Below are 27,491 nucleotides of genomic sequence, written 5' to 3' on the forward strand. Positions count from 1 at the left end.
TTTTCACAATGGTTCAGCTTCCGAATTCAGCTAGTACAAAAGTTGCTGTGGTTCTGCTTCCATTTCACTAGAGCCAGCCTGTCTTGTTTTACCGCTCCTCACATCCAGAGCTAAGGGAACACACGCATTTGTTCGAATAAACAGTCCCCAGTGACTTAGATCCCCTTGGAATCAAACAACATACATCCAATTCACCGTAATCCTGTCGACCCATTCTCTTTCAGCCCTCTGTTCTTCAATTTCATTCTGCCTTTGCGTAGTTTTCATTTGCCCTTCCTGTGTTATTTCAGGTCTTGTGTAAAACGATCGAGTGTGTGTTTTCAGGATGACTTAACATCTCTGAAATCTTCACCTAGGAGATTGAGAGCAGGCGTTCTAATGAAGACGATTAATCTTTTTTTTTTTTCCCCAACTCTAGGATCACCAAACGACTTTACAGCAGTGAAAGTATAGAGAATATAATAATCATGATTGGGGTATTTGTTAAGCGCTTATTGCGTGTTACACATTGTACTGAGCACTTGGGTGGTTACAAGATGATCAGGTCCCACATGGGGCTCACAGCCTGAGACGGAGGGCGGACAGGTATTGAACCCCCATTTTACAGATGAGGTAACTGAGGCACAAAGAAGAAGCGACTTGCCCGAGGTCACACAGCAGGCAAGCGGCAGACCCGGGATTAGAACCCAGATCTTTCCGGCTCCCAAGCCCGTGCTCTATTCATTAGGCCATGCTGCTTCTCAACCCACTTAGCACCCCTGAGGCTGCAGGGCTTTTGACAGGTATTTACATGAATCACTTCTACAGTCAAAGCCAAGATGAATAATGGAAAGCTCCTCGGATAAAGCAGCGACAGGGTGCTGTCAGATATCTACACTTGCTTTCTCTGAACACGGGGAACGCTGTGGAAATGCCACAGGCTTTCAAAGCTACCCTCTTCAAAAAGAAAAAAAAAAGGGCTGCTACTGGCAGCTGTTCAGGAAATCTCATTGATGTCACCATTTGGCAAAATCCTAGCAGAACCTAAGTCCTCCGAAGTAGAGAATTTCATTAAATGAAGCGGGCCTAGAACCAAGGCGGCTTCAGATGACGAGAGATCAGGAGAAACATGCCTTTTGCTGCATTTCAAGAGTAGGAAAAGAACAGGAAGCATCATCAAAGTACGTTCGGGGCGTTTGCAAACCTTATCAAAGCATTTGACAACTTCTGCAGGCTTGAACTCCGACAGCTACTCCGGCAACTACTAAAAGAGTTTTGCAAAACTACCTCAGAGTCCTTATCGAGATTCTACAATTACTCCACGGTAATGTGGCTGGTTGTGTGAGAATTAAAGAAGCCTGGAATGGGCTATAGATCAGGTCTAGTCTGATTCAATATATTCTGCCCTTCTTTTTCTTTTTTCTTTACTCCGTTTCCTCCGCTGCCTTTGTTTCCTCTTTTTTTTTTCCTGTGGGAAAATACTTCCAGAGACAGGGATTACTTCAGGAAATAAAAACTACACATATTTTTTTTTTTCTGGGACTCTTATTGTATGATGAAGGTGCTCAGAAAATCTTTCCTTCCAAACTTTGGAGATAAGGAATATAGCTTAAAGTTTTTCTTGGTTTGTTTTTTTTTCCAGAAAAAGAAGAGAATGTTTCAAATTTCCAAGTCTGGTTTTCTCTGGAGATTAATAGTGCAGCTTCACCACCAGAAAAAACACTTGAAGTAAAATGTGCCGCTCTGGTAAGATACATGAAAGTGTTCAAAATTGGTACTTTATACAAGTAAATCTTACTTTCATTTTAAACACGGTTTCTGAAAATGTGATCTTGCCCATTATTGTGGTTAATATTATTATGGTATTTGTTAATTCCATTTGGCTGCACCCAAGATCTAAGTTTTTTAGGGTTTTTTTAATGGTATTTGTTAAGCACTTACTTTGTGTCAAACACCCTTCTAAGTGCTGGGGTAGATACAAGCTAATCAAGTCGAAGACAACACACAGAGCATTGTAACAAGGAGATTGATGAACAAATTTTTCCCTGGTTCCCCATGATACAAGCATACAGGGCAGGTGCAACCTGATAATAATAATGTTGGTATTTGTTAAGCGCTTACTATGTGCCGAGCACTGTTCTAAGCGCTGGGGTAGACATAAGGGAATCAGGTTGTCCCACGTGGGGCTCACAGTCTTAATCCCCATTTTACAGATGAGGGAACTGAGGCACAGAGAAGTTAAGTGACTTGCCCACAGTCACACAGCCGACAAGTGGCCGAGCTGGGATTCGAACTCATGAGCCCTGACTCCAAAGCCCGTGCTCTTTCCACTGAGCCACGCTGCTTCTCTAAGCACACCTGAATGGTGTGATGGTCTAACCCAAGCTTTTGCCAGATCAGCCCTGTCTCTCCCTTGGCAGGGAACCATAAATCCTTTCTTATCTGGGTTGAAAATGAGCAATTAACTCTGAATGAATTTTGATGGTCTCCCTGGCCACATTTTTTGTCAAGCTTTGGGAAGCAGTGTGGCTTAGTGGGAAGAGCGCGGGCCTGCGAGTCAGAAGGCCCGTGACTCCGTCACTTATCTGCTGGATGACACTTCAAGTCACTTCACTTCTCTGTGCCTCAGTTCCCTCATCTGAAAAATGGAGATTCAATGCCTGGTCTCTCTCCTCCTGACTGTGAACCCCAAATTGGTCTAATTATCTACATAGTAACAAAACGTTAGCTGGCAACTTCCTCAAGGAACTACTTTGGAAAAAACGTTTTACTGAAATTATTCTTCAGTGTGGCTGAACCTGATTGGGACTCTTGGTACTGATCAGTCTGTGTCCAATTTAATTCCCAGGCCCATGGTGTAAAACACTTTCGAGGTGCCGACAACTGTCGCTGTTTTCATAATGCCCAAAATGGTTAACTTGTTTTCTCAAAATAGCTCCCACCAACCTCTGACATTGAGGATTAGAAAATGAATTCAGTTTAGATACCATGTTCTTGATAAAACTGAATTTCGGGTGTAAAAGTGATTTCTAGAGTCATTTAATTCTCCTCACAGGCTTGAAATAGGACCTAACCCAAAAGCAGACAGATGGTAGCGAGATTTATTTGTGAAAGCTCCTTTCAGTCTTCAAAAATGCCCTGAGTGATGGCATTCCATTCTGATTTGTGTTTTCTAGCATGTTCAACATGTAAGATCTTCATTTTGCCTTGAAACGAACTTAGAAGAAATTTATGAGGCGGATTCATTTAATAGAAGGCATTTCCTTGGTTTACTAAACTATCTGCTTCCTCCCACCTGGCCTTTTTGAAGAGGAATCATGTAGTTATAATAATAGTAAGGATGATGGTATTTGTTAAGCGCTATGTGCCATGCACTGTTCTAAGCACTGGGGGGAGATACGGGATAATCAGGTTGGCCCACGTGGGGCTCACAGTCTTAATCCCCATTTTACAGATGAGGGAACTGAGGCACAGAGAAGTGAAGTGACTCGCCCAAAGTCACCCAGCTGCCAAGTGGCAGAGCTGGGATTAGAACCCACGACCTCTGACTCCCAAACCCTAGCTCTTTCCACTAAACCTCGCTGCTATTTTCAAGTTTTCCAAAAACACTGACAATTTGTCTCCTAATATATGCACCATTCATTAGGGAACTATCAATCCAAACGTTTGGAAGCTTCGAATTAGTAATTGGCCTTCTCCACTAACCACAGTTGTTTATTTTGTATCAACAGCATTTTAGGAGACAGTGCTAACTATTGAAAACACTTTACCCTTCCACCGAGCCTAATTTTATGAAAGATACCTGAAGCCGGAGGCATAATTGAGCAGTTATCTGTAAATTAGAAAGTTTCATTTTCTTTGACAATTCCTTTGTGTGTTTTTTTTTTTTAATCAATGCTTTATCTGTGGCATTTTCAATGTTAGGTGACTGGAAATGTGAAAATTGCAAACTTCCACTGACCTTTAAAGTGATCCTGTAAAAGCAAATAATGGGTCGGACATATTTCACTGGACCAGTGCCTGTCCTGAACAATTATTACTTTGCAGTCATCTGTAATATTATTCTTTGGCCACTATATCATCTTTCCTTTTACACCCAAAAGAGAGTGAGGGAATTTGCGTTTACAATTCCTAGAGTAATTCTGAAGATTTCAGGGTACGCTGCATTTCTCATTATTGATATTTCATAATTATTACAACTTGTCTAAATGAAATACGCTGAAATAGTTGAGAGCTGCCTGTGGCTCGATTCAGACTTGCTCTAGGATTTCAAGGCAACACAATGTACAGGAGAGATTCACATTCGTATGTTAAAGTTATATGTGAAGTTTTTTTGAAGCTGAAAAGTAATAATGGATTTACTTCCAATCACCAGGAATTGGAAATTCCAAAGTACCCTAAATAGGTGTAATGAGATTTTTTTTTTTTTTTAACCTCAGCTTCAGTGACATGCTTCTCTCCTGATTCTCCTCCTATCTCTCGGGCCACTCATTCTCAATCTCTTTTGTGGGCTCCTCTTCTGCTTCCCACCCTCTAACTGTGGGGGTCCTTCAACGTTCGGTCCTGGGTCCCCTTCTAGTCTCCAAATACACCCAACTCCCTTGGAGAATTCATTCACTCCCATGGCTTTCCCACCTCCAGGTGGATGATTCCCAAATCTTCATCTCCAGCCCTCATCTCCCTCCCTCTCTGCATGCAGTCTTGCATCTCCTCCTGCTTTCAAGACATCTCTACTTGGATGTCGCACCGACACCTCAGATTTAACATGTCCAAAACAGGATTCCTTATCTTCCAACCCAAACCCTGTCCTCCCAAGGCTTTCACTGTAGACGTGTCTCATAAGCCCATAACTTTGGTTTTACCCTTGACTCTTCACTCTCATTCAACCCACGTAATTCCATCTGACACTAAATCCACGACGTTGCTAAAACCCACCCTGTCCTCTCCATCCAAACTGCTACCTTATTAATCCAAGCATTTATCCAAGCCTACGTTGATTAATGTATCAGCCTCCTTGCTGACCTCCCTGCCTCCTGCTACTATTTCACATTAAGGGGTCAGTTGAGGTCTTGCCGTGTTGAACGGTAACTATTTTACAGAGAAAGAGAAGCAGCGTGGCTTAGTGGAAAGAGCCTGGGCTTGGGAGTCAGAGGTCATGAGTTCGAATCCCAGCTCTGCCACTTGTCAGCTGTGTGACTGTGGGCAAGTCACTTCACTTCTCTGGGCCTCAGTTCCCTCATCTGTAAAATGGGGATGAAGACTGTGAGCCTCACGTGGGACAACCTGATGACCCTGTATCTCCCCCAGCGCTTAGAACAGTGCTCTGCTCATAGTAAGCGCTTAACAAATACCAACATTATTATTATTATTTTAGGCTTTAAGTAACTCAGTGCAGAACACAGCATTTGTAGGTGGTGATAATGGTGTTATTCGGTCTAAAGTCCCCCTCTAGACTGTAAGCTTGTGGTGGGCAGGGAATTTGTCTGTTGTTATATTATACTCTCCCGAGTGCTTAGCGTACAGTGCTGTGCCCACAGCAAAGCGCTCAGATCCGATGGAATGAAGGAATTTCGGTGGATCTGCGTAAAGCCAATTTACAAAGTGCACACGGGCTATTTATAGTGCCTCCTTGGGAAAACCAGAACCCTATCATAGTGGGAGGATACTTGAAGGAATGCCGGTATTAAACGCCAATCGCGATGACGTGGAATAGTACTAAAGCCAAGTACGGTAACGGGATTGCTGTACCGTAACATTTTCATTTCAGTTCATTCTGGGAAAATCCTCGGACACTGTAGGAACTGAAACTTATTCTCTGTTTATTCTGCGATTCTAGGATACCATCGGCATTGAAATTCCCATCACTAATCCAACAGATGAAGTTCTTCATTTTGATGTGCTATTAATGGACACTGCCCTCAATGGAGCCACCAAATTAATGATAAAGCCAAAAGAAACAGTTGCCTATGTAGCAGAATATTCCCCAGCTATGACAGGCTATTCAGATGGAAGGTAGGATTCGGTCCTTTATTAGCATACAGTTTTAAGAATGTCTTTGCCTCCTCATGTTGAACTGTTTTTACATGCATTATTTAATATTTAAATTACAGATGATATTTTGTGGTTACGAAGTATTTTAGTAGTACCTTGTGTCAATTAGTGTAAGACATTTCATCTTTTTAAACACGGTCTTGAACTTTTAATGGGCTGTTTCCAGTGGGTGATTTTGTCGTGCCATGAAGAAGACGACTCAAGGCTTCGGAACAAAAAGGGAATAGAACTAAAATTACTTCGGCAAGAACAGAAGGAGAATCCTTCAGCCCCAGTTATGGAAATCCATTTCCTTTCACAATTCACCACTACATGCATTCATTGTTCTATCCATCAACATGTGACCTAGAATGGATTTAATAAGCCTGTATTTACACCCAGTTCAGGGTGGTATTTATTCCATTGTGTGACAGGGACCATTACTAAATCCCACCTGGGTATTCTTTCCCAGTAATTATAATAATTGTGGTATTTGCTAAGCACTTACTATGTACCAGATACTGCACTAAGCGCTGGGTTAGATGCAAGGTAATCAAGTTGGATGCAATCCATGTCCCACATGAGGCTCCCAGGCTTAATCCCCATTTTACAGATGGGGTAACTGAGGTCCTGAGAAGGGAAATGACTTGCCCAAAGTCACAAAGTGGACTGGCAAAGCCAGAACTAGTACCCAGATTCTTCTGCTTCCCAGGCCTGTGTTCTATCCACTAGGCAACTCTTACACTTTAATTCTACTAATGATCGTCTTTTAGATGTTACTGGGAAAACATGAGTTGTAAAATATGACTTTACTTATTTTTGAATAGTGAGAACAAGAATGCACTTTCTCAACAGACTGGCTTGTCGAAGCCTTTTTTTCCTCTGTGTTTTCCACCTGATGAAAAATATCCATTCTAGAGACAAGCTATAGAGCTGCTGTTCAAGACATACACATCAGAAGAATGGCTTCTTGTTATGGAGGAGTTCGTTTTTACCGTTATTTACCCAATGTGCTTTTAATCACGCTTCAAATGTTTTAACATGTTTACTCTTATTTAATCGAATGACAAAGTGATTGCATTTTCTGTAAGTGAGAAAAATAACCAAATGCATTTATAGGAAGTCTCGATTGTGTGATGATGTCCTGTCACCAAAGCACATACGGCAACTCTCACCCAGTAGCAAATAATTTACTGGACTTTATTGGCCTTGATATTTTTGGAATATGGAAAAGCGCTAGGGAAGGAAACAGTATTTGGTACAGAATATATTTCTCAAACTTCATGAAAGTTTTAGATTGCTTTTTTATTTTTGAAGGATTAATGCTGTTTCATTCTTTAACAATATTATTAACATTAACAGTGGATGATTAATAATGTAACATCATTATTAATTATTGTTATTGTACTCTCCCAAGTGCTTAATAGAGTGCTCTGTACACAGTAATTGCTCAATTTATACGACTGACTGACTAAACATTTAATAGGAAATGGTATACGGGTGCTCTTTGAGAGGAAAGGGAACAAAAATACTTCCTTCTCATAAGGCAGATTTACATTTTCGGATGACCATATGCTATTGTTTCATACTAGCGTTCAAAATGACTACATTTCTGAGATTGTTTACAGAGCAGAAGGACGTATTTTGAAGCTTTTTAAAAAATGGACTAAAATTTCATGACAAATTCAAAATAACAAATTTTAAGCTGCTAAGGGTTCCAGTGATGTTGAGAAATGAAGTATTTACTTGAAGCTATTTTTCATAAATTTCTATTCCTAATGACGCTTAGTTTGTTAAGATCTTACCATGTGTCAAGCACCGTTCTAAGAGCTTGGGTAGATACAGGTTCATCGGGTTGAACACAGTCCCTATCCCATTTGGAGCTCACAAATGGGAGAGGCGTAGAATACATCTACTTTTTCTTTGGGTAAATCCGCAGAGCGGTGGGATAGATTAAACCTGGCCTCACTTTCAATTGTTCTATTCCTGCAGTATCATTTTCCAGTCAGACGTGGTTGGAGAATTCTGGTATGCACTGAAACTGACCGCTAAGAAGCCAACCCCAATGAAAATGCCAGAGTTACAATGTGATCTTGGAAAGTAAGTAGGGTGACACGTCCAATACCTTCAAATTCTGCTAAGACATCACACAACTTTAATTTATAATAGAAGCCCTCCTGGGAGGGTGGGTGAAGCCAGAGAGGTGGCTTTATCAATTTGCCTTTAAAATAGCTTCCAAAAACCCCAGATTCAGATTTACTTCGTACATAAATTTCTTGGTGGATAAGTAAATGTTGAAGTGGTGGGGCGGGTAAAGAAGGTTTTCCACCCCGCGCTAATCAAGTTGGACACAATCCCTATCCCACGTGGGGCTCATAGTCTTAATCCCCATTTTACAGATGAACTAACAAGCACAGAGAATTTAAGTTGTCTGCCCCAGGACCCTCAGCAGAGAGGTACAAGCTTGTGGTGGGCAGGGAATTTGTCACTTTATTGTTATATCGTACTCTCCCAAATGCTTAGTACATTGCTCTGCACACAGTAAGCGCTCAATAAATACAATCGAATGAAAGTGGCGGAGCCGGAATTAGAACCCCAGGCCCGTGCTCTGTCCACAATCCCAGTCATGACTTGTTTCCACTAGACCACAGTTTATTGGTTTAGAGCCTGGTAACTTTGTTAGGTTTGTGAACAGTAAGTATATAACGCTGGATAGATTTCTGCCATTCAATCTTTGGGTTGAATTGGACCGTTTTAAAAATAACATGCCAGATTTGGTTCTAAAACAGAATTTACAACAGAATCGCAGACGGAATGGTGGAATATAATGTGAAAGTTGAAGTTAAATAGAAGCTATTTAATGCGGTAAAGTATTACTGCATGTCAGCTCGGTTTTTCTTTGGGGGAGACTGGTAAGTGTCCTGAATTTCTTGAACAATACAAGAGGTAGTCAGTCACTCATAGGTCCTCAACTATGTTTTCTTTCTTCAGGTGGGTTGTTCAGATGATTCCCTTGGTTAATCGTACACATGAAACCCTAGAATTGGAATTTGTCAATAGTAATCCTGGGAATTTTTTGGTAGAAATCAAGCAGAAGGTAAGTTTATTCAGAAAATAAATGCCCTTCCTTTGATAAGCACTAAATAAAGGTCCTAATGCCTAGCACAATCCTAGACAGTCTGCTCTCCGTCAAGAAATGATGGCATTCATTCATTCAGTTGTAGTTATTGAGTGCTTACTGTGTGCGAAGCACTGTACTAAGCACTTAAAATAACAACAATAATGATTTATGATTCTGTGGGGGGTGGTGATGGGGGAAAAACCATTTTACCTTTGTAACAAAATGGGATGTTGGGATATGGTGTAACCATTTAAAGGTTTACTAATCAAAGCGAAGCCTTCTTTAGACATTTTTACATTTCCAGTCAATCTCTAAATAGCACTGTATTTATTTGAGCGCTGAGTACAGTGCTCAGCACATAGTAAGCACTCAATACCATTGATTGTTATGGACATCAACCTTGCGTTATCGGGTCAGTATTCTGTTTCCGACAGTAGCAACGAGACGCTTGGAAGAACCCATGGTAGTTGGCCTCACTTGACACACTCGTTCCTCAAAAGTCTCCAATGGCTCCTCTCTTCCGTCCAGCAAAAACTCTCCACAGTTTGCCTCGAGGCTCACCTCCTACTCTTCCATTCTATCCTGTCGGTTCTCCTGAGCCAAATCCCCTCGTTCGTGCTCTCTCCTTGGCTTAGGACACCACCCCCTTCAATCAGTGGTATTTATTGAGCGCTTTCTGTGGGCTGAGCACTGTTCTAGGTGCCTGGGAGAGAATACAGTCGAGCTGTTAGAAGGACATAGTACCAATTTACGAGGCGTCTTGAGGGGCAAGACGGCCATTAAAATGAATTATAGATAAGGAAACTAGCAGAGTATCGGGCTACATGTATAGATGTTGGAGTGGGATGCCTTTATTGAGCACTTACTGTGGGTAAAGCACTGTACAGTACAATGAAAATTAATAATCACTTGTCTGTTTATTGTACTCTATTGTACTCGCCCAACCAGTACAGTGCTCTGTTATTACTACAGATTGATTGATAGATGGAAGAAGAGACAGGTAATAATGTCTTTGGTTCCTAAGCAGGTGCATTTAATGACAAAACGCCCAGGCACTTAACCTGATTTTCACAGGCACAGTGTTAAAAAGGTGGTCTCAGCGACGCATACCCACCTGCATGTGACCTCACCATCCGGAGTGGTAACTCTGAACATGAAGGATAGCTAAATATATATGCTAGCGGGATTTTTTTTTTAAGATGCATATTTCAAAGTTTATCATTTTAAAATGTTAGGGTATGTAAAGGGCTTTATTTTTCCAGTATTCATCTCTCTGTGGCTGCTCGGGAAACACTTCCCACTGTATATGAATGAATGAATGAATCAATAATGATGATATTTTAAGTGCTAACTATGTGTTAATCGCTGTTCTAAGCACTGGGGTAAGCACTAGCTAATCAGGTCGGACCCGGTCCCCATCTCACGTGGGGCTCACAGTCTTAATCCTCATTTTACAGATGAGGTAACTGAGGCAGTTAGGAGAAGTGAAGCGATTTGCCCGAGGTCACGAAGCAGTGTCTGAGCATGTGAGAAAGTCCAATACGACAGAGTTGGTAGACCTGGGCTTGCAGTCTATTAAATTACGGATATGTACAGAAATTGAACATGTATTTTGGCTGTTACTTGACAGAACTGCAGTTACACATATTTTTCATAACATTCCGTCCATCCTTCTAGAGATAACGATTGTGAAGCAAACCAGTGTGGTTCAACAGCAAGTATTTCTACCAACCTCATTTATTCCAAGCCATTGTACGTGGTAGGGAGGGGGACAGAAGTACTCTTAGCACTTAGGTTGAAAGCATTCACTGTTTCCTGTTGGATCCAGTTCATTTCTTTTGATTCCGCTGCACTGAAAATTGACTTTGGTGGCGATTGGCAAAGGGACGTGAGGTGAACCACCAGCTCTGTGATTAGAAGGAAAAGTAATATTCTTTTCGTCAGGGTCGTGAGAGCTTTACGAAACTCAGCTCCCTTTAAAGAGCCTTTGGTGACACGGTATTGTTAGTGCCTCAGGAAGAAACGTGCTATGACTAAATACTGTTTACTGCAGTATGCTTTATCTGCCTTAGCAGTCCAGGCATGCTGAGGGTGGGACACATTAATCACGTAAACATCAACAACGTCGATAGAAGCGCACACAAAACAAACAGGCTCAAACAAAAGGATTGATTTTTTTTTTTTTTTTCCCCCTCTTTTGCTTTCTTGTCTGAACAGCTGATTGTGCCTCCTCGTTCCACCACAGAAGTCCCTGTTCGGTTTTGCCCTTCGGCCCTGGGCAAAGCTAATCACCAGACTGCGGTCATCTTCAAATGCCCGCAAGTATGATACCGTCTATTTTATATCCCGAGCGCCGTGAAATCAAGTGACCGAATGCCCCTTTACATTCACGTTTTCTTGCCAACTTTCTTTGGCTGTCCACGTGAATCTGGATATTGGTTTTCTGCTCCTAATTGGAGGCCCAGAGTATAGGAAAGTATAACGTGATCATGACAACTACAGGATAGTCTTTCAATTTTGCTCGTGATATTTTGATACCTTCAGGACAAAAGAGAACAAATGTGACATTTCCTTTTTCAACCTTGATGTCGGTTTGTGAATCGACCATTAGCAAGTGGAAAATTTCCAGGGTTTTGTCTAGAGCTCTGCCTTAATCAATAACATCCTTTCGGTCATTTTGTCCAGATTGTTCGACCTTTTCAGCCTTTGTGGTTTTCTTTTGCTCTTTTCATCCCTTTTATATAATTCCGACTAGACTTTCCAGATGTATGCCAGAACATTGTAAGGCGGTAATTGGGTGGAAATTTTTTAAAAGGAAACAGAACAGATATTGTACATGTGTACAGATTTATTGGTAATCAGTGCGTCTTTTGAAAGCTATTTCAGATTTTTTTTCTCCTACGTCTAGGACTTTGGAATAAATTTTCACCTTAAAGTCATTATTTTTTTTTCCCCCTCCCTTGGTTTAAACAACAAAATGCAACTAAACTGATATTCTAAGCCACCTCATCACTGAGTAGCGTGTTAATATAAAATTAGTGCTTAGGGGATAAGCCCTTAAGAGTTTCAAGTTGCTCATCTGTGCTGAATGGTGAGAAATTAATGTAGGGTAGTAATAATGATAATAATGGATTTAGGTGCTTACTCTGTGGCAAGCACTGTTCTAACCGCTGGGGTAGATAAAAGTTAATTCTGATGGACAGGGTCCCTATCCCACGTAGGGCTCACAGCCAAAAGTACCAGGGAGTAGGATTTAATCCCCATTTTGCAGATGAGGTAACTGAGGCCCCATGTGAAATGGCTTGCCTAAATTCACCCAGCAGACAAATAGCAGAGCTGGGATTAGAAGGATGATGGGGTTTTTTAAGCGCTTACTATGGGCCAAGCACTGTTCTTCAAACTCTAACCCCCAGGCCCTTCATGCTACTTCTCATCTATGATACCGGACAATGTCGGGTATATAATGTGGGGTCTATAATATGGGATATAGGGTATAATATACTGGTTGTTTCTTTTACTAGAGCAACATATGAAATACCGTGAGATGACAGTGCTTGGCACATAGGAAGCGCTTAACAAATACCATCATTATTATTACTGTTTTGAGGCTATTTGAACAGAGGTCTGGAAGTGGGAAGCAAAGCCATGGCTAAATGAGCCATGACTGGGATTTTTATTTGCTTAGGTGTGGCCTAAATCCTATCCCAAGCAGTGGCTCTTCTTCACCTGGTTTTTCTTTGATTAGCTTGGCTCTCTTTTACCGAAATATCCCAGTAGCAGAAATGAAAGTATAATAGTGAAAATTGATGTGACTTTTAAAAACACAGCATGGGGCTGGAATCATTTCTATCTGTGTCTGGAGGATGTACGTCTGATTCCCAGCCAGCTTAGCAGCCTCTCGTGGTGTGTTCCGTGGGCAAATGAGATTTAACTCAACCTCTAGCTTCTCTTACCTTTCAGAAAGAGTCCATCTGGATCCTTAGAGATTTCAGCTTTTTTTCTGAAAGAGAAAGTCCAAGATTGAGACACTGATTTTCTCTCACCTTGTGACTTTTCTACAATTTGCCAATTTAATTGCTTGGTGTACCCAGTATAATGCCAGCTAGGTATTTTTAAGGAAAGCTGGGACATCGGTTTTAGAGAGCCGCCTGCCGGATCCGAGTTTTCTAACGCTACGGTGCTCGGTAGTGGATCAGTCTCATTAAATGGTAAAGTATAAAAGAATCCCCAAATCCCGAGCCGAATGAGGGGAATAAGAAATATTTGGACGCTTAAGGAAACACAGCTTTTCTCTCCCAACTTTGGCAAGGATGAGCTAACTTTTGTAGCTCATCTAACCTTTGCAATATTGGGGTGATTTGGTCTCATAGCCAGTATTGTTTTGGTACATTATCACAATATTTTGTTCACCTCAGTGTTTGAGGATTCCTTTGGGAAACAAGCTTGAGATGCTTTAGAAAACCCAAAACTCAACCAAACTGCTTGAAATAACTGATGTTCTTATTGAAAGTGCATTATTATAGACACCCGTTGCGAGTGAGAGGTGATTATATGAGCTCATTTCATTTGTACTTGAGACACTTAACATTCTTTGTTTTATGTATTAATTCAAATGTGAAAAATCAGGTTTTATAATAAGGTTTCAGTTTCAGTTTGTTCCGTATGTCCTCTGAAATGAATTGAGGATTTGATCTTGGCAACTCTAGTCGGAAAACAGAGTGCAACAGAATTTACAGTGAGTAGAACGTTGTACGGGAACAGAAATTAGATCATGAACATGGAGATATGCAAAAATATTTAGGCGACCAACGCAGGGTACGAGCGTTGTAAATCTCCTGAAGTAGGTCCCCAAACAGTTAATTTCCTAAAATGTGAAACATCTACTTTCTTCTGCAGTTTAAAGAATGGATATTTTACCTGTCCGGAGTCGGTCTAATTCCCCAGCCCATGGAACCAGCCAGCATTAGCTCGCGCGTCGGTCATCACTCTTCTGTCATCATTTCGTTCAGAAATCCCACCCTAGAAAATGTTCTCGTCGACGTGCTGTTGACAGGTAATTCTCTCCGTTACAGGAAAGACACCAATGCGCTGTATCCGCGGATCTGTAATTTCAAATGGTTTTCAGACGTGTGTATTTATCGGTCAGGGGTATTTTGAGCACTTAATGTGTGTGCAGAGCACCGAACTCAGCGTTTAGGAAGTACAAATACGATAACTGGTAGAAGTGATTTCTGTCCTCAGGGAGTTTCCATCTAGACCGGGAGGTGGACATTCCAAAAAAAAAATTACAGATACGGTCGTTTCTGCCAAATGGGAAGCAGCCTGGCGTAGTGGATAGAGCGCAAGCCTGGCCGACGGTCCTGAGTTCTAATCCCCCCTCTGCCGCTTGTCTGCTGTGTGCCCTTTGCTTCTCTGGGCCTCAGTTACCTCATCTGGAAAATGGTGATTGAGATTGTGAGCCCCACATGGAACAGGGACTGTGTCCACCTGAATTTGCTTGTATCCACTCCGGCGCTTAACCAGGTCCCTGGCACATGGGTAAGGACTTAACGAATACCATCATCAGTATTATACCACATTTCCTTGTATTACGGTCAGTGGAAATACCAGGCAAAAGGTTATTAGTGAATAGAAAATCAAAGGTGTAGTTTAGGACAGGTTCAGAAATTAATTTTTTCATTCACCACTGGCTCTACCTACTGCTGCATTTCTGTGTTCGGGAGGAGAGTGTTTACGACACCTTCTCCTTAGAGTCTTTACATAGTAGGGTTTAGATACACAACACCAAAAATATCCCACCAATTATGTCCCCAGTTATGTGTCTTCCACGGTAGCACCGGGGCTACTAGAGAGAGCAGGGCCCTGGGAGTAAGAGGACCTATGTTCTAATCGCTCTTCTGCTACTTGTCTGCTGTGTGACCTTGTTCAGGTCACTTCACTTCTCTGTGCCTCAGTTATCTCAACTATAAAATAACAATAATTGTGGTATTGGTGAAGCACTTGCACTGTACTAAACACTGGGGTAGATACAAGGTGATTGGGCTGGACACAGTCCCCGGCCCAAATGGGGCTCACAAGCTTAACCCCGTTTTACAGATGAGGGCGCTGAGGCACAGCGAATTGAAGAGACTTGCCCAGGGCCGTACGGCAGACAAGTGGTGGAGTCAGGATTAGAACTCAGGTCATTATGACTCGGAGGCCCATGCTCAACCCGCTAGGCCATGCTCCTTCAAGTGTTTAAAATAGGGATTAAGACATCGGCCCTATGAGGGATGGGGGTTTTGCCAAACTATCCTGCATCTACCCGCACTGAGCGTGGCTCGGTGGAAAGAGCCCGGGCTTGGGAGTCAGAGGTCATGGGTTCGGATCCCGGCTCCGCCCCGTGTCAGCTGTGTGACTGTGGGCAAGTCGCTTCACTTCTCGGTGCCTCAGTGACCTCCTCTGTAAAATGGGGATTAAGACCGTGAGCCTCACGGGGGACAACCCGATTACCCCGGCGCTTAGAACAATGCTCTGCACACAGATACCAACATTATTATTACCCATTTGGCTTAGTACAGTGCCTGGCACATAATAAGCCCTTAAATACAAAAATGTCAATATAAAAATAAATATATATAGAGATACATCTGTGTACACCCCCGCCCCCCCCCCCCCCCACCCTTATATCTCATCCTTCCAGTTAAATGAGAAATAGACAATCGTACGTTCAGTGAGAATCAGAAATTCCAGTCCAAGTCAAATACGTTAGAGCCCGTGAAAAGACTAAGGTCGGCTCTGCCGAAGCGTTGAATCCCGGGAGACACTGGTAAAGCACGGTTAATATGTATGAGCCCAATATTCATCAGAGTTTAATCAGAGAAGGACCGGAATTAACTTGAGAAGACAGAAAATAAAGTAGTTCCAATCGCTACAGCCTGGTCTCGACTTCTCCCACAAATAGTACAGGTTGAACAGATTAGTTTTGTGGGGTCGTTTGCCTTGTCGAGCAGATATCAAACCCCATTTTCCTGATGAGGAAACTGAGGCACACTGCCTGAAGTCACACAGCAGGCCCAAGCAGAGCTGGGAATAAAATCCAGGCCTCCTGTCCCCCATGCTATTTCCTGTTGGCCACGTCGTCTCCCATCTTGAAATCTTGTTAAAATAATTACGGTATCCGTTGAGCGCTTACGATGTGCCAGGCACTGTACTGAGCGCTGGGTTGGACACATTCCTGCTGTATCCCACATGGGGCTCTCCGTCTCAATCCCCATTTTACAGATGAGCAAACTGACGCCAGAGACGTGAAGTGACTTACCCAGGTCACACGGCAGACAAGCGGCAGAGCCGGGATTAGAACCCGTGACCTTCTGGCTCCCCGGCCCGTGCGCTATCCAGGCTGCTTCTCGCCTGTTAAAACAGCAGGGATAAATAAGAGGAAACCTAACTGCAAGGATCCGAAAGGAGCACTGAACCCCGCTCAAGGGCATCTTCTGAGCCCCTACCGTCCGTAGAGCATCGCACTAACCAGCCGGGAGAGTACAAGGGAGGCGGGCGACGTCTTCCTCGCCCACCACGAGCTTGCAGGCTAGAGGGGGGAGAAAGACAGTCATTAGTGTGGAAAAACTATAGATAATGTTGGTATTTAAGCGCTTCCTATGTGCAGAGCACTGTTCTAAGCGCCGGGGTAGGAACGGGGTAATCAGGTCGTCCCACGTGAGCCTCACGGTTAATCCCCATTTTCCAGAGGAGGTAACTGCGGCACAGAGAAGTGAAGCGACTTGCCCACAGTCACACAGCTGACAGGGGGCGGAGCCGGGATCCGAACCCATGCCCCCTGACTCCCAAGCCCGGGCTCTCTCCACTGAGCCACGCTCAGTGCGGGTACGATGCAGGATGGTTTGGCAAAATCCCCATCCCTCACAGGGCTGATGTCTTAATCCCTAAAAAAAGACCGGGTGTACGTATCGATATTGGTGGAGTCGGTGATGGGGCTGAAGAGGTTCCAGTTAGGACATCTCTCTAACAGTAATAATAATGTTGGTATTTGTTAAGCGCTTACTATATGCGCAGAGCACCGTTCTTAGCGCTGGGGTAGCTACAGCGTAATCGGGTTGTCCCGCGTGAGGCTCACGGTTAATCCCCCATTTTCCAGATGAGGTAACTGAGGCACTAGCCCACAGTCACACAGCTGACAAGCAGCAGAGCCGGGAGTCGAACTCACGACCTCTGACTCCCGAGCCCGGGCCCTTTCCACTGGGCCACGCCGCTTCCCCTAGACTGTAAGCTCCTCGTAGGCGGGGAACCTATCAACTCTCATCATATCGTACTCTCCCAAGTGCTCAGTACGGGGCTCTGCTCATAGTAAGCGCTCGGTCAATACGACTGGTTGATCCTGTCAGAAAACCCGGCAAATGGTGAACTGTTTAGATGTTGTATGAGTTTTTTTTCACTATTTTTTCCATGGCCTAGTCACGGGCCTGGTAGTCAGAGGAGCTGGGTTCTAATTCCACCTCCACCTCTTGCCAGCTGTGTGACCTGGGGCAAGTCACTTAGCTTCTCTGTACCTCAGTTGCCCAATCTGTAAAATGGGGATTAAGACTGTGGGACGTGGACTGTGTCCAACCTGATTAGCTTGTATCTTCCCCGGTGCTGAATACAGTGCCTAGCCCATAGTAAGCACTTAAAAATGCCATAGCTATAGATATCGATCGATCAATCTAGATACACATAGACGTGTATCTAAATAGATCAATCTAGATAAATATCTATATATTTAGATAGATATCTATAGATATCTATCTACATATAAAAACACGCACACGCCTTGTGTTGAAATTTTTTTTAGATAGCTATATATCTATATAAATAGATATTTAGATTGATCAATCTAGATACATATAGGCATGTATCTAAATAGATAGCTCAATCTATATAAATATCTATAGATAGATATAAACATACACACATGCCTTGTGTTGAAATTTTTTTTCCCCACCATTTACAAGAAATTCAGTGTCCCTACTTGGATTTCTTACCTCACAGGAAGGTTCTAGCAATTATTCAGGAAACAGTTGGAAGGAAATCTGAAATTTTCAGCTGAAAGAAATCATGGGAACATAAACCGGTATCATGAAATGAATTTTAGAAATTTACGAAACGAAGTGTGGGATTCCATACTTTAAGTGTACAGATTGTTTTGCGCCTATTTCTGTTCCTTCTGATTCGCTCCAATTTGGGTGAGGAGGCTTAACGGAACTGTTTTCATCGAAAACTGTCTTTTCTTTAATCAGACCCTAAAATTATTTGCATGCAAGTAGTCAGGTAGATCTTCCCGGCTCAGGAAGTAAGCGCAAAATCCGTCACAGCAAAAATCCAGGCTTCCTTCGGGTTGAGCCTGCTTTGTGACTTGAGTTAACGGACACCTGTCTTTAAACCTCGATTCACTGAATGACTCAAACCACTAACCGTCTTAAAATGCCATGTATTTGAACGCTCGATTTCCGAAGAGCTCCGTCAATGGCTTAATCTCAAATGAATCTCTCGAGCAGTTACGGCTTGAGAAGGCTTAGCCCTAATAGCCGATAGAGTGCCGCGTAACTTCATCCCGGAGTGATCTCCAGGATTGTATTTCTCCTTTAGAAAAATGTAATTATAATCTTAATAGCTGTAATAGAGGAAATAAAATTATTTGGCAATTTAGGATGCTTTTCGGCTTGCGTTAATTACCGTTCTAAATCACCGAGGATGAAACCAAGTACCGTGACGACCACCTATCGCCTCGGCATTTCAGAACAGGTATCGGCGGCCTTACGAAACTTGAAACGAATCCCAGGGAGATATAGATAGGACACGGGGCATGTTTAAATTCCCACCTGAGTACTTTCTTCCAGTGCTTAATAATAATGATGATAATGATAATGACAATGATGACGGTATTTGTTAAGCCCTTACTATGTGCCAAGAACTGTTCTAAGTGCTGGGGGAGATACAAGGTAATCAGGTTTCCCCCGTGGGGCTCACGGACTTAATCCCCATTTTCCAGATGAGGTAACTGAGGCACAGAGAAGGGTGACCGAGAAGCGGCAGCTTGACCTAGTGGAAGGAGACCAGGAGTCCTGGGTTCTAATCCCACTTCTGCCACTGGCCTGCCCCGTGACCTCGAGCAAGTCATTTATCATTTCCGAGCCTCAGTTTCCTCATCTGTGAAATGGGGATTATGTTCCAGCTCTACCTCGAGATTGAGAATCCCTGGTGGGATAGGGATTGTGTCCCAATCCGAACGGAAGGTATCTTACATTCTTATGTCTTCATTCGGGGGAAGCGGCGCGGCTCAGTGGCAAGAGCCCGGGCTCCGGAGAGTCCGAGGTCACGGGTTCGACTCCCCGCTCTGCCACCTGGCAGCTGCGTGACTGTGGGCGAGTCACTTCGCTTCTCTGGGCCTCAGTGACCTCATCGGTAAAATGGGGATTAGCTGCGAGCCTCCCGTGGGACGACCCGATGCCCCGGTATCTCCCCCGGCGCTTAGAACAGTGCTCTGCACAGAGTGAGCGCTTAACAAATACCAACATTATTATTACCCGAGTCTTTGGCACATCCCAAGTGCTTAACGTAGACCCTTGATCTTACCCTCATTAGTAATAATAATAATAACGATCACGATATGAAGTACCATCGTGAACAACTGCCCTCTAAATCCTGTTAATAAGGATGATTCCAAAGGTCTCACCTACCGACCGGTAATTGTCTCCTCACAGATATGCAAACTCTTCACCTTAAAGCGCCAAATGGCCGAGAACACAATGGATTCCATCCACTTGAACCAGTCAGTTATTGCACACGACCAGTCAGCGGCTAACCCGAGAAGGAAGCGAACAATAATAATAATAATGACGACGATGATAATGTTGGCATCTGTTAAGCGCTGACTATGCGCAGAGCACCGTTCTAAGCGCTGGAGGGTGTCCCACGTGAGGCTCACGGTCTTCATCCCCATTCGACAGATGAGGTCACTGAGGCCCAGAGGAGTGAAGCGACTCGCCCACGGTCACACAGCTGACAAGGGGCAGAGCGGCGATTCGAACCCGTGACCTCCGACTCCCTAAGCCCGGGCTCTTCCCAGAGGCCAAAGTGCAGTCTGCTTCACCGTTGTCTCCCGTTAAAAAGCCCACCTCGGGGGAATTCGCTGTTCCTCTGCAAGGCGCTAAGCCAAACTGAAATCAAATCCACACGGAGAGATAGCGGCGGGGGAGGAGGGACACTGCGTTTGCATAGTGGAAATCACAAGGTCACCGAGCCTTCCTAGAGGTACAATATTTAGTAAGTGCTGTGTGCAAAGCACTGACCTAAGCACTGGGCAAAAGGCACAGATTAAAGATGGGCAACGTTCCAGCACTTCGGGGGGGGGGCTCAGGAGCTGAGAAGGAATTGGGGGCGGGGGGAGGGAAAGGATGGCCACAGGCCCATAAGGAAGGGAGAACTATCGAAAGCGGCGCGGCTCTTTGGGCAAGTCACGTCACTTCTCGGTGCCTCAGTTACCTCATCTGTAAAACGGGGGTTAAGCGTGAGCCCCACGTGGGACAGCCTGAGCCTACCCCAGCGCTCAGAACAGTGGTCGGCACATAGTAGGCGCTTAACAGCCAGACACCAACGTGATAAAAACGCTCAAAAGGAAGAATAGATTCCGTACGAGTCGCCGGAAGCCCATCTCTAGACTGTGAGCTCGTCGCGGGCGGGGAACGTTCCTCCTAACTCAATCGTACTATACCCTCCCTAGCGCTCAGTACAGTGCTCTGCACGGAGTAAGTGCTCAGGAAATACCACGGATGGCTAGACTGAGTTGCAGCTTTAGGTCCTCACCACTCAGGGCTATTCAGAGTCTTAACAGTCGCACCAGCAGTTGCCCGGCCAGAGTCCGGGCCCGAGGATCAGGAGGTCGTGGGTTCTAATCCCCGCTCGCCGCTTGTTTGCCGTGTGGTGACCTCGGGCAGGTCCCCGTTCCCTCACCTGTAAGATGGAGAGGAGACCGTGAGCCCCCCGTGGGACAGGGACCGCGTCCAGCCCGACTCGCCTGTAGCCACCCCACAGCCTAGTCCGGCGCCTGGCACGTAGTAAGCGTTTAGCAAGTCCCACGCTGGTTCCCCAAGGACCCCGGCCCAAATATTTAAAAAGCACGGGCCCCGCGTCGCCGGGGCGGTGGTAAAATGGGGACCGATGCCGGGGGCGACGGCAGCTTTGAATCATCTCTGACCAACGATATAACAACGTTAATGCAGCATTAGCTCGAGTGACCACGGAGGAGGAGGAGGAGGAGGAGGAAAGCTTCACGCCGCCTTGTGCCCTATATCGATCGTATGTACCGAGCACTCGATATGTGCAGGGGCACTGTACCGAGCACTCGTAACAGACCCATTCCCTGCCCACGGTGAGTCCGGAGGGGGAGACGGACACGGATAGAAATAAATGAAATCAGAGATACGTATATACGGGCTGTGGAGTCGGGAGTGGGGGGGTGAATAAAGGATGATACGGAAGGGAATGTGGACGAAGGGGAGGTGAGGGCTTAGTCAGGGAAGGCCTCTCGGAGGAGACGTACCTTCAGCGAGGCTCTGAAGAGGAGGAGAGTCATCGTCCGTCGCGTAGGGAGAGGGAGGGCGTTCCGGGCCAGAGGCAGGACGTGGGGAAGGAGGTCGGCGGCGAGACAGACGAGATCGAGGTACAGGCGACCAGGTCGGCGCCAGAAGAGCGAAGCGTGCGGCCTGGGTTGCAGCAGGAGAGTAGCTGGGTGAGGGAGGGGGAGGCCGGGTGATCGGGTTCTTTCAAGTACAATACACCACTGAGTCAGGAGATAGGTTCCCCGTCCATAACGAGTCCCGTGTGAACCTAAGAAGAAAAGCAGAGAGGCTCCCGCCGGTCCCCATCCGACAAGCTGTTTAATAAGCTCCCCCTGCAATATCGGTACTGAGAGTGAAATGCCCGTCTTTGAGACCGACTGCTCTAGGCTTGCGTCGGATGGTGGGACTGAAGAGGAAAATGCAAAGAGACAGCCGATGTATTCACGGGAGCTAGAATTTAATTTACCGAAGGCTAAATGGGGGAAAACCAAACCTTGTCGGGAAGGATCCGTTCACGTAGATAGAAAAGAAAATCAAAGGAGAGAACCATATCTACCTCCGCCAAGTAATCAGCAAAGCCGATACCATTCCACGACGAGTACAGCTCGTGAGATAGCGCGGCCCTGCCGGGAAGGGACCGCCCGGATCCCTGAAGGACCTCTCAAATAACAGTTGGAGGGCACGCGCTGCGTGACCTACTGCATACGGCGTGTGCCTGGGAATCAGACGGACCAGGGTTCTGATCCCGCTCCGCCACTTGTCTGCTGTACGACCTTGGGCAAGTCATTTAGCTTCTCTGCGCCTCAGCTGTCTTATCTGTAAAATGGGGATTAAGACTGTGAACCCCACGTGGGACCAGGACTGTGTCCAACCTAATGATCTTGTATCTACCCCAGCGCTTAGTACGGGGCCTGGCACGTAGTAAGCGCTAAACAAATACAACCAATATTATTATTATAACAAATAGCACAATAATTTTTCTTTTCATTGAGGAGAACAGAGTTGTTCAGTTTTACGGTTAAACAGTGAATCTTCATATATGGGTATGTGGGTGTGTGTATAATGGTATTAGGTAAGTTGCTAATAAATCACAACCTTTGCTGACACTTGCATCTCTGCTGATTTTGAACTATTTTTTCTACTGTTTTTCATTTAATGAAAAAGGTTTCCCTTTCTCTTGGCTGGAGCTAGAGTTTCTAAACGATTTCAAAGGCAAAAAACTATCTAGTTGGGTATGAAGCGTCTTATCTAGAATGATTTCGATTTTAGCATTTCTGACCAGTTAATTTGTGGAAATGTGCCGGAAAGATGAAATGACATTAATTCAGATATTTATAAAAGCACCCAGATGGAAGATTCTTTTCCTCCTGTTTAGTTATATAAATTTAGATGTTACTATGAGGATTTCTTACGTGCTAGGGGAAATAATGTTAATGCAGCGTTATCTTGAATGACATCTGACAAGCCTCTCTCCTCCTCTGTCCAGCCACAATAGCTGGATCAAGATTTAACCTCTTGTAATCAAAACAAAGATAATTTTGAAAGGATCTATGTTCTGGGGCACATATATATATATATATATAATGGGAGACGTTCCCGCCGTATTTGAAATCTATTTTAAAACTGAATCGACACATTAGTTTTCTGAATTCTGCCCAGCAACACAATCGCCTGAGTGACATCAGAACGAGGCCTAATTACTGTTATCCCTGGAGCTGAATACCAGCTACGTGTCCCACTGAAGCCTGAAACCTTTTATTTTCTTGAATTATATTAAACCCAAGAAATCGCTACTCTCTGACAGAGGAAATAAATGAGCCCTGTGGAAACCTTCGAATAAGTCTGCCTCCTTGAAGAAGAAGAATGTAGAACTTTCTGCAGTTGATTAAGTTACGGGCGAGATTGCACTTAACATCTACAGGCCTTTTAGCCATATTTCAATATTTAAATATATTGCTGGTATGCACCCACGTATTAAATGCTCATTTTCCCGAATTGGCCGTATCACAGAATTAACCGACCAAAAATAGTAATCGTAATAATAATAATAATATTGGCTAAGTGTTTACTGTGTGCCAAGCACTGTTCTCAGTTCTGGGGTAAATCCAAGGTAAATCAGGTTGGACAAAGTCCCTGCCCCACATGGAGCTCCCAGTCTTTTAATCCCCATTTTACAAGTGCAGGGATAGGAAAGTTAAGTGACCTGCCCAAGGTCACATAACAGATACGTGGCAGAGCCGGGATTAGAACCCACATCCCCTGACTCCCAAGCCCGAGCTCTTGCCACCAGATCATGCTGCTTCTCCAGAAGCCGAGAAGCAGAAACGATGGTTAAACTCTTCTCTTTACGCACACTGAGTTTAAGACCGCAATTCACTTTTTAAGAAAATTAATATGGCAGATGGAGAATTATAAAGATGTATAACTTGGAAACATCAGAGGCAGGAGTAATCCTTGAATGGCAAGATTAGATGTAGTAAGCTTAGAAAACAGTACATTTAACAGGACCGTTAAATCGAGACCGTATTATCATCAGGCATGAAATGTATAATCAAGACAAGCAAGAGAAGATAATTTAGTAGCACCTTTGGCAAATTAGGAACACTAGCTGGGACACATTTTGCATTTTTTACTTCTCTGCATTAGTTGAAATCAAGTGAAATTAGTCAGACTCGAAGGCAAAAGGCCATAAGAGATGATTTAGAGCAGATCCAAAACGTATTTGTCATATCCTTTCGATACTAGGTGAGCAAAGCCCTGTTCATTTGCTTTTGTAGCGCTTCACGTTCAATATTTATGTTTCACATGCACTGCATGGTGGCGTAACACGTTACTTTTGTTTCTAATTCCAAGTTTTCATTTCGAATCCTAGATTTGGAAGGTAGACTGCGAGGTCTTTGAAGGCAGGGATCGTGTCTACTTACTCTCTTTTACTTTCCCAGTTGATAAAGTCCAGTGCTCTGCACTCAGTAAGTGCTCACTAAATACCACTGATGGACAGATCCAGTGTTCAGTGAAACTAATCTTAATGCTGGGGTCTGTTAAGCGCTTCCTATGTGCCGAGCACTGTTCCAAGCGCTGGGGTAGACACAGGGGAAGCGGGTTGTCCCACGTGGGGCTCACGGTCTTAATCCCCATTTTACAGATGAGACTAATCCCCTGCCTCCAGGTAGCTCTCCCTTCAAATCTACCAGAATAGGTGATTATCTCTAGATTAGCATCTAGTATCGGTACCTTCGTAGTTACCAGGACTGCTAGCCTTTCTCCATTTCTCCTTGTTCATCTGCAGTGAACCAAACACCAACCCAGTACCTCTTACCAAGCGCATTTACTGAGCATTTGCCGGAGGCAGGGCGCTGTACTGAGTGCTTGGGAGAGTACGGTGCAACGGATGTTCCCCGCCCACAAGGAGTTGACAGTTTAGAGGGGGAGACGGGCATTAATACGAATAAATGAATTACAGAGAGGCGTGAAAGCGCTGCGGGGGTGAGGGGAATGAAGGGTGCCAATCTAAGTGCAAAATCTCGAGTGAAATCCTTCTATCTATATTGGGAATATCGCTTTTGAGATCAAGACAGGAAGACTATGCAGAGAGGGCAATCTTATGCCCTTTGACCCGTAGGATAACATGACTTTGCTATATTGGGGCACCGAGATTAGCCTTCAGAAAACACCTAATTACCCGGGTACTTGCTTCTCATCCTCGTGAGCGCTCAATAAATACTAGTGAATGAATGAATGAATGGCTGTACTCTTCGGCTAGACTCTCTTTTTCCCTGAACCGATTTAAACAATCGTTTGCACTGCCTACCAACCAAGTGGACTCCTTTTTAAAGCCCGGATATTAATCCCGCTCCAGTCGGGGCTTGGAAAAAAATCCTTGACAGTTCAGCGTGAATCAAATCCCATGTCAAATCACGGACGATAAAATCAAAGAAAGAGGATCGAATCTCCGATCTAGTAAGAGTGTTTTGAATGCTCTTAGCAAATTAAAGTTTGAACAGCACCATGCTTTCCGGCGTGCTTAAACATCCATACGATATTACTTTTGGAGATATATCATTTAATTTCAGTTCTTTAAGCAATATTCAATATTGTTCCGTGACCAATTTGGGCACATTTGAGTACATCTTGGACTATCGAGTCAACTACCAATCTGAAGTAAAAGAAAGCAGCGAAGAGAGCGTGAGTATAAGATAACGATAACGTTGGTATTTGTTAAGCGCTTACTGCGTGCAGAGCACTGTCCTAAGCGCTGGGGTAGATACAGGGTCATCGGGTCGTCCCACGTGAGGCTCACAGGTAATCCCCATTTTCCAGATGAGGTCACTGTGGCACAGAGAAGTTAAGTGACATGCCTACAGTCACACAGCTGCCAAGTGGCCGAGCCGGCATTCGAACCCATGACCCCTGACTCCCAAGCCCGGGCTCTTTCCGCCGAGCCACGCTGCTTCTCTAATAAGCTCCATGTGGGCAGGGACTAGTAATAATAATGACAATCATAACAATGGTATTTGTTAGGTGCTTACTACGTTCTAAGCGCTTGGGAGAGTATATTCGTTCAATCATGTTTCTTGAGTGCTTACTATGTGCAGAGCACTGCACTCAGCGCTTGGCAGAGTACGACGCAACAATAAGCTGTCCTGATAGGGCTCGCGGTCCTACTCCCCATTTTACAGGTGAGGGAACTGAGGCACAGAGTAGCTAGGTGACTTGCCCAGGGTCACACAGCGGACAGGTGGAGGAGCGGGGATTAGAACCTATGACCTCCGGGCTCCCCGGCCAGTGCTCTATCCACTAGGCCACCCTGCTTTTGTAGAGCTCTCTCCAGGAACTCACTACAGTGCTCTGCACACAGTCTATACTCAATAAATACCATCGATCGACCGATTTCCTGGCCACTGCGAGGCAGAGCCCGTCGCTTTCCATTTTATACGGCATAATTAGGGTACCAGATTTTACCCAGATCCCCAGAGACTCCTAAGAACTCTGGTGAACTCCTTTTGCTGCCGAATATTTCTGAGAAGTAACCTGTGATCGTCGCCAGCTGCCCAACAGAGTGGTAGGGTTTCAAATGGGAAATGCACAGTGATCGATCTATTGCCTTAAGAGTCTCGAAGAATCAGGAAACTCCTCCAGGCCAAGCGATTTCCAAGGAAAAGGTTTCAGAAGTCAATTCCTTCCACCACAGTGCCTGGATTTGATAAGAGCCATCTCGCCACACGGCAATATCTTGGCAGCATCTTCAAGAAATCTAGCAAATATTGCTCCGTTACCACAGCGCTCGGTTTCCGTACCGGGGAGGAAAACCGTCCCGGCGGAAGAGGATCTCTCCACCGAATATTTCACGGCGATGTCCGATAAATATCCGGGCTCGCTGTTGAGCTAGTGGAGAGGTCACCGTTCTAGGATTTATAAAACCCGAACTCTCCTCCCAGTGGCGGCCTTCTGTCCGGGTGAGGACGGCACGTATGTTTTCCAGCGCGCTCCGCCACAGTCCGCCTCCTCGCCCGTCGCGATCTCTGCCTCAGTGGGAATACGTGTCCCCTCCTAGCTGTAAGCTCACCGTGGGCAGGGAGTGTCTCCGTTATATTGTTCTGTCGTTCTCTCCCAAGTGCTTCGGACAGTGTTCCGTACTTGATAAGCGGTTAATATCACTGACTTACAGAGCGTGAAGGGGCACTGTAATAACGTTGGTGTTTTTTAAGCGCCTACTAGATGCAGAGCACTGTTCTAAGCGCTGGGGGAGACGCAGGGTAATGAGG

The 27,491-nt window shown here is 44.6% G+C and overlaps 1 protein-coding gene across 5 annotated transcripts in view; it reads left to right on the forward strand.

Moving 5' to 3' along the window:
* The window catches only part of CFAP47 (cilia and flagella associated protein 47), a 262,759-nt gene that overhangs the window by 167,625 nt on the left and 67,643 nt on the right, over positions 1-27,491 (forward strand). For 4 of the 5 annotated variants that reach the window (XM_029046522.2, XM_029046519.2, XM_029046520.2 and 1 more), the window contains exons 51-56: positions 1,622-1,725; positions 5,816-5,991; positions 8,002-8,109; positions 9,001-9,106; positions 11,348-11,452; positions 14,027-14,183. In XM_029046522.2, the coding sequence (XP_028902355.1) occupies positions 1,622-1,725; positions 5,816-5,991; positions 8,002-8,109; positions 9,001-9,106; positions 11,348-11,452; positions 14,027-14,183 (756 nt within the window). Of the gene's footprint in view, positions 1-1,621; positions 1,726-5,815; positions 5,992-8,001; positions 8,110-9,000; positions 9,107-11,347; positions 11,453-14,026; positions 14,184-19,869; positions 20,010-27,491 lie in introns of those variants that run through there. The other variant, XM_016227348.3, reaches the window with a different exon arrangement.

The sequence above is a fragment of the Ornithorhynchus anatinus genome, chromosome 18 (genome assembly GCF_004115215.2).
Source record: "Ornithorhynchus anatinus isolate Pmale09 chromosome 18, mOrnAna1.pri.v4, whole genome shotgun sequence".
NCBI classification, from domain to species: Eukaryota; Metazoa; Chordata; class Mammalia; order Monotremata; family Ornithorhynchidae; genus Ornithorhynchus; species Ornithorhynchus anatinus.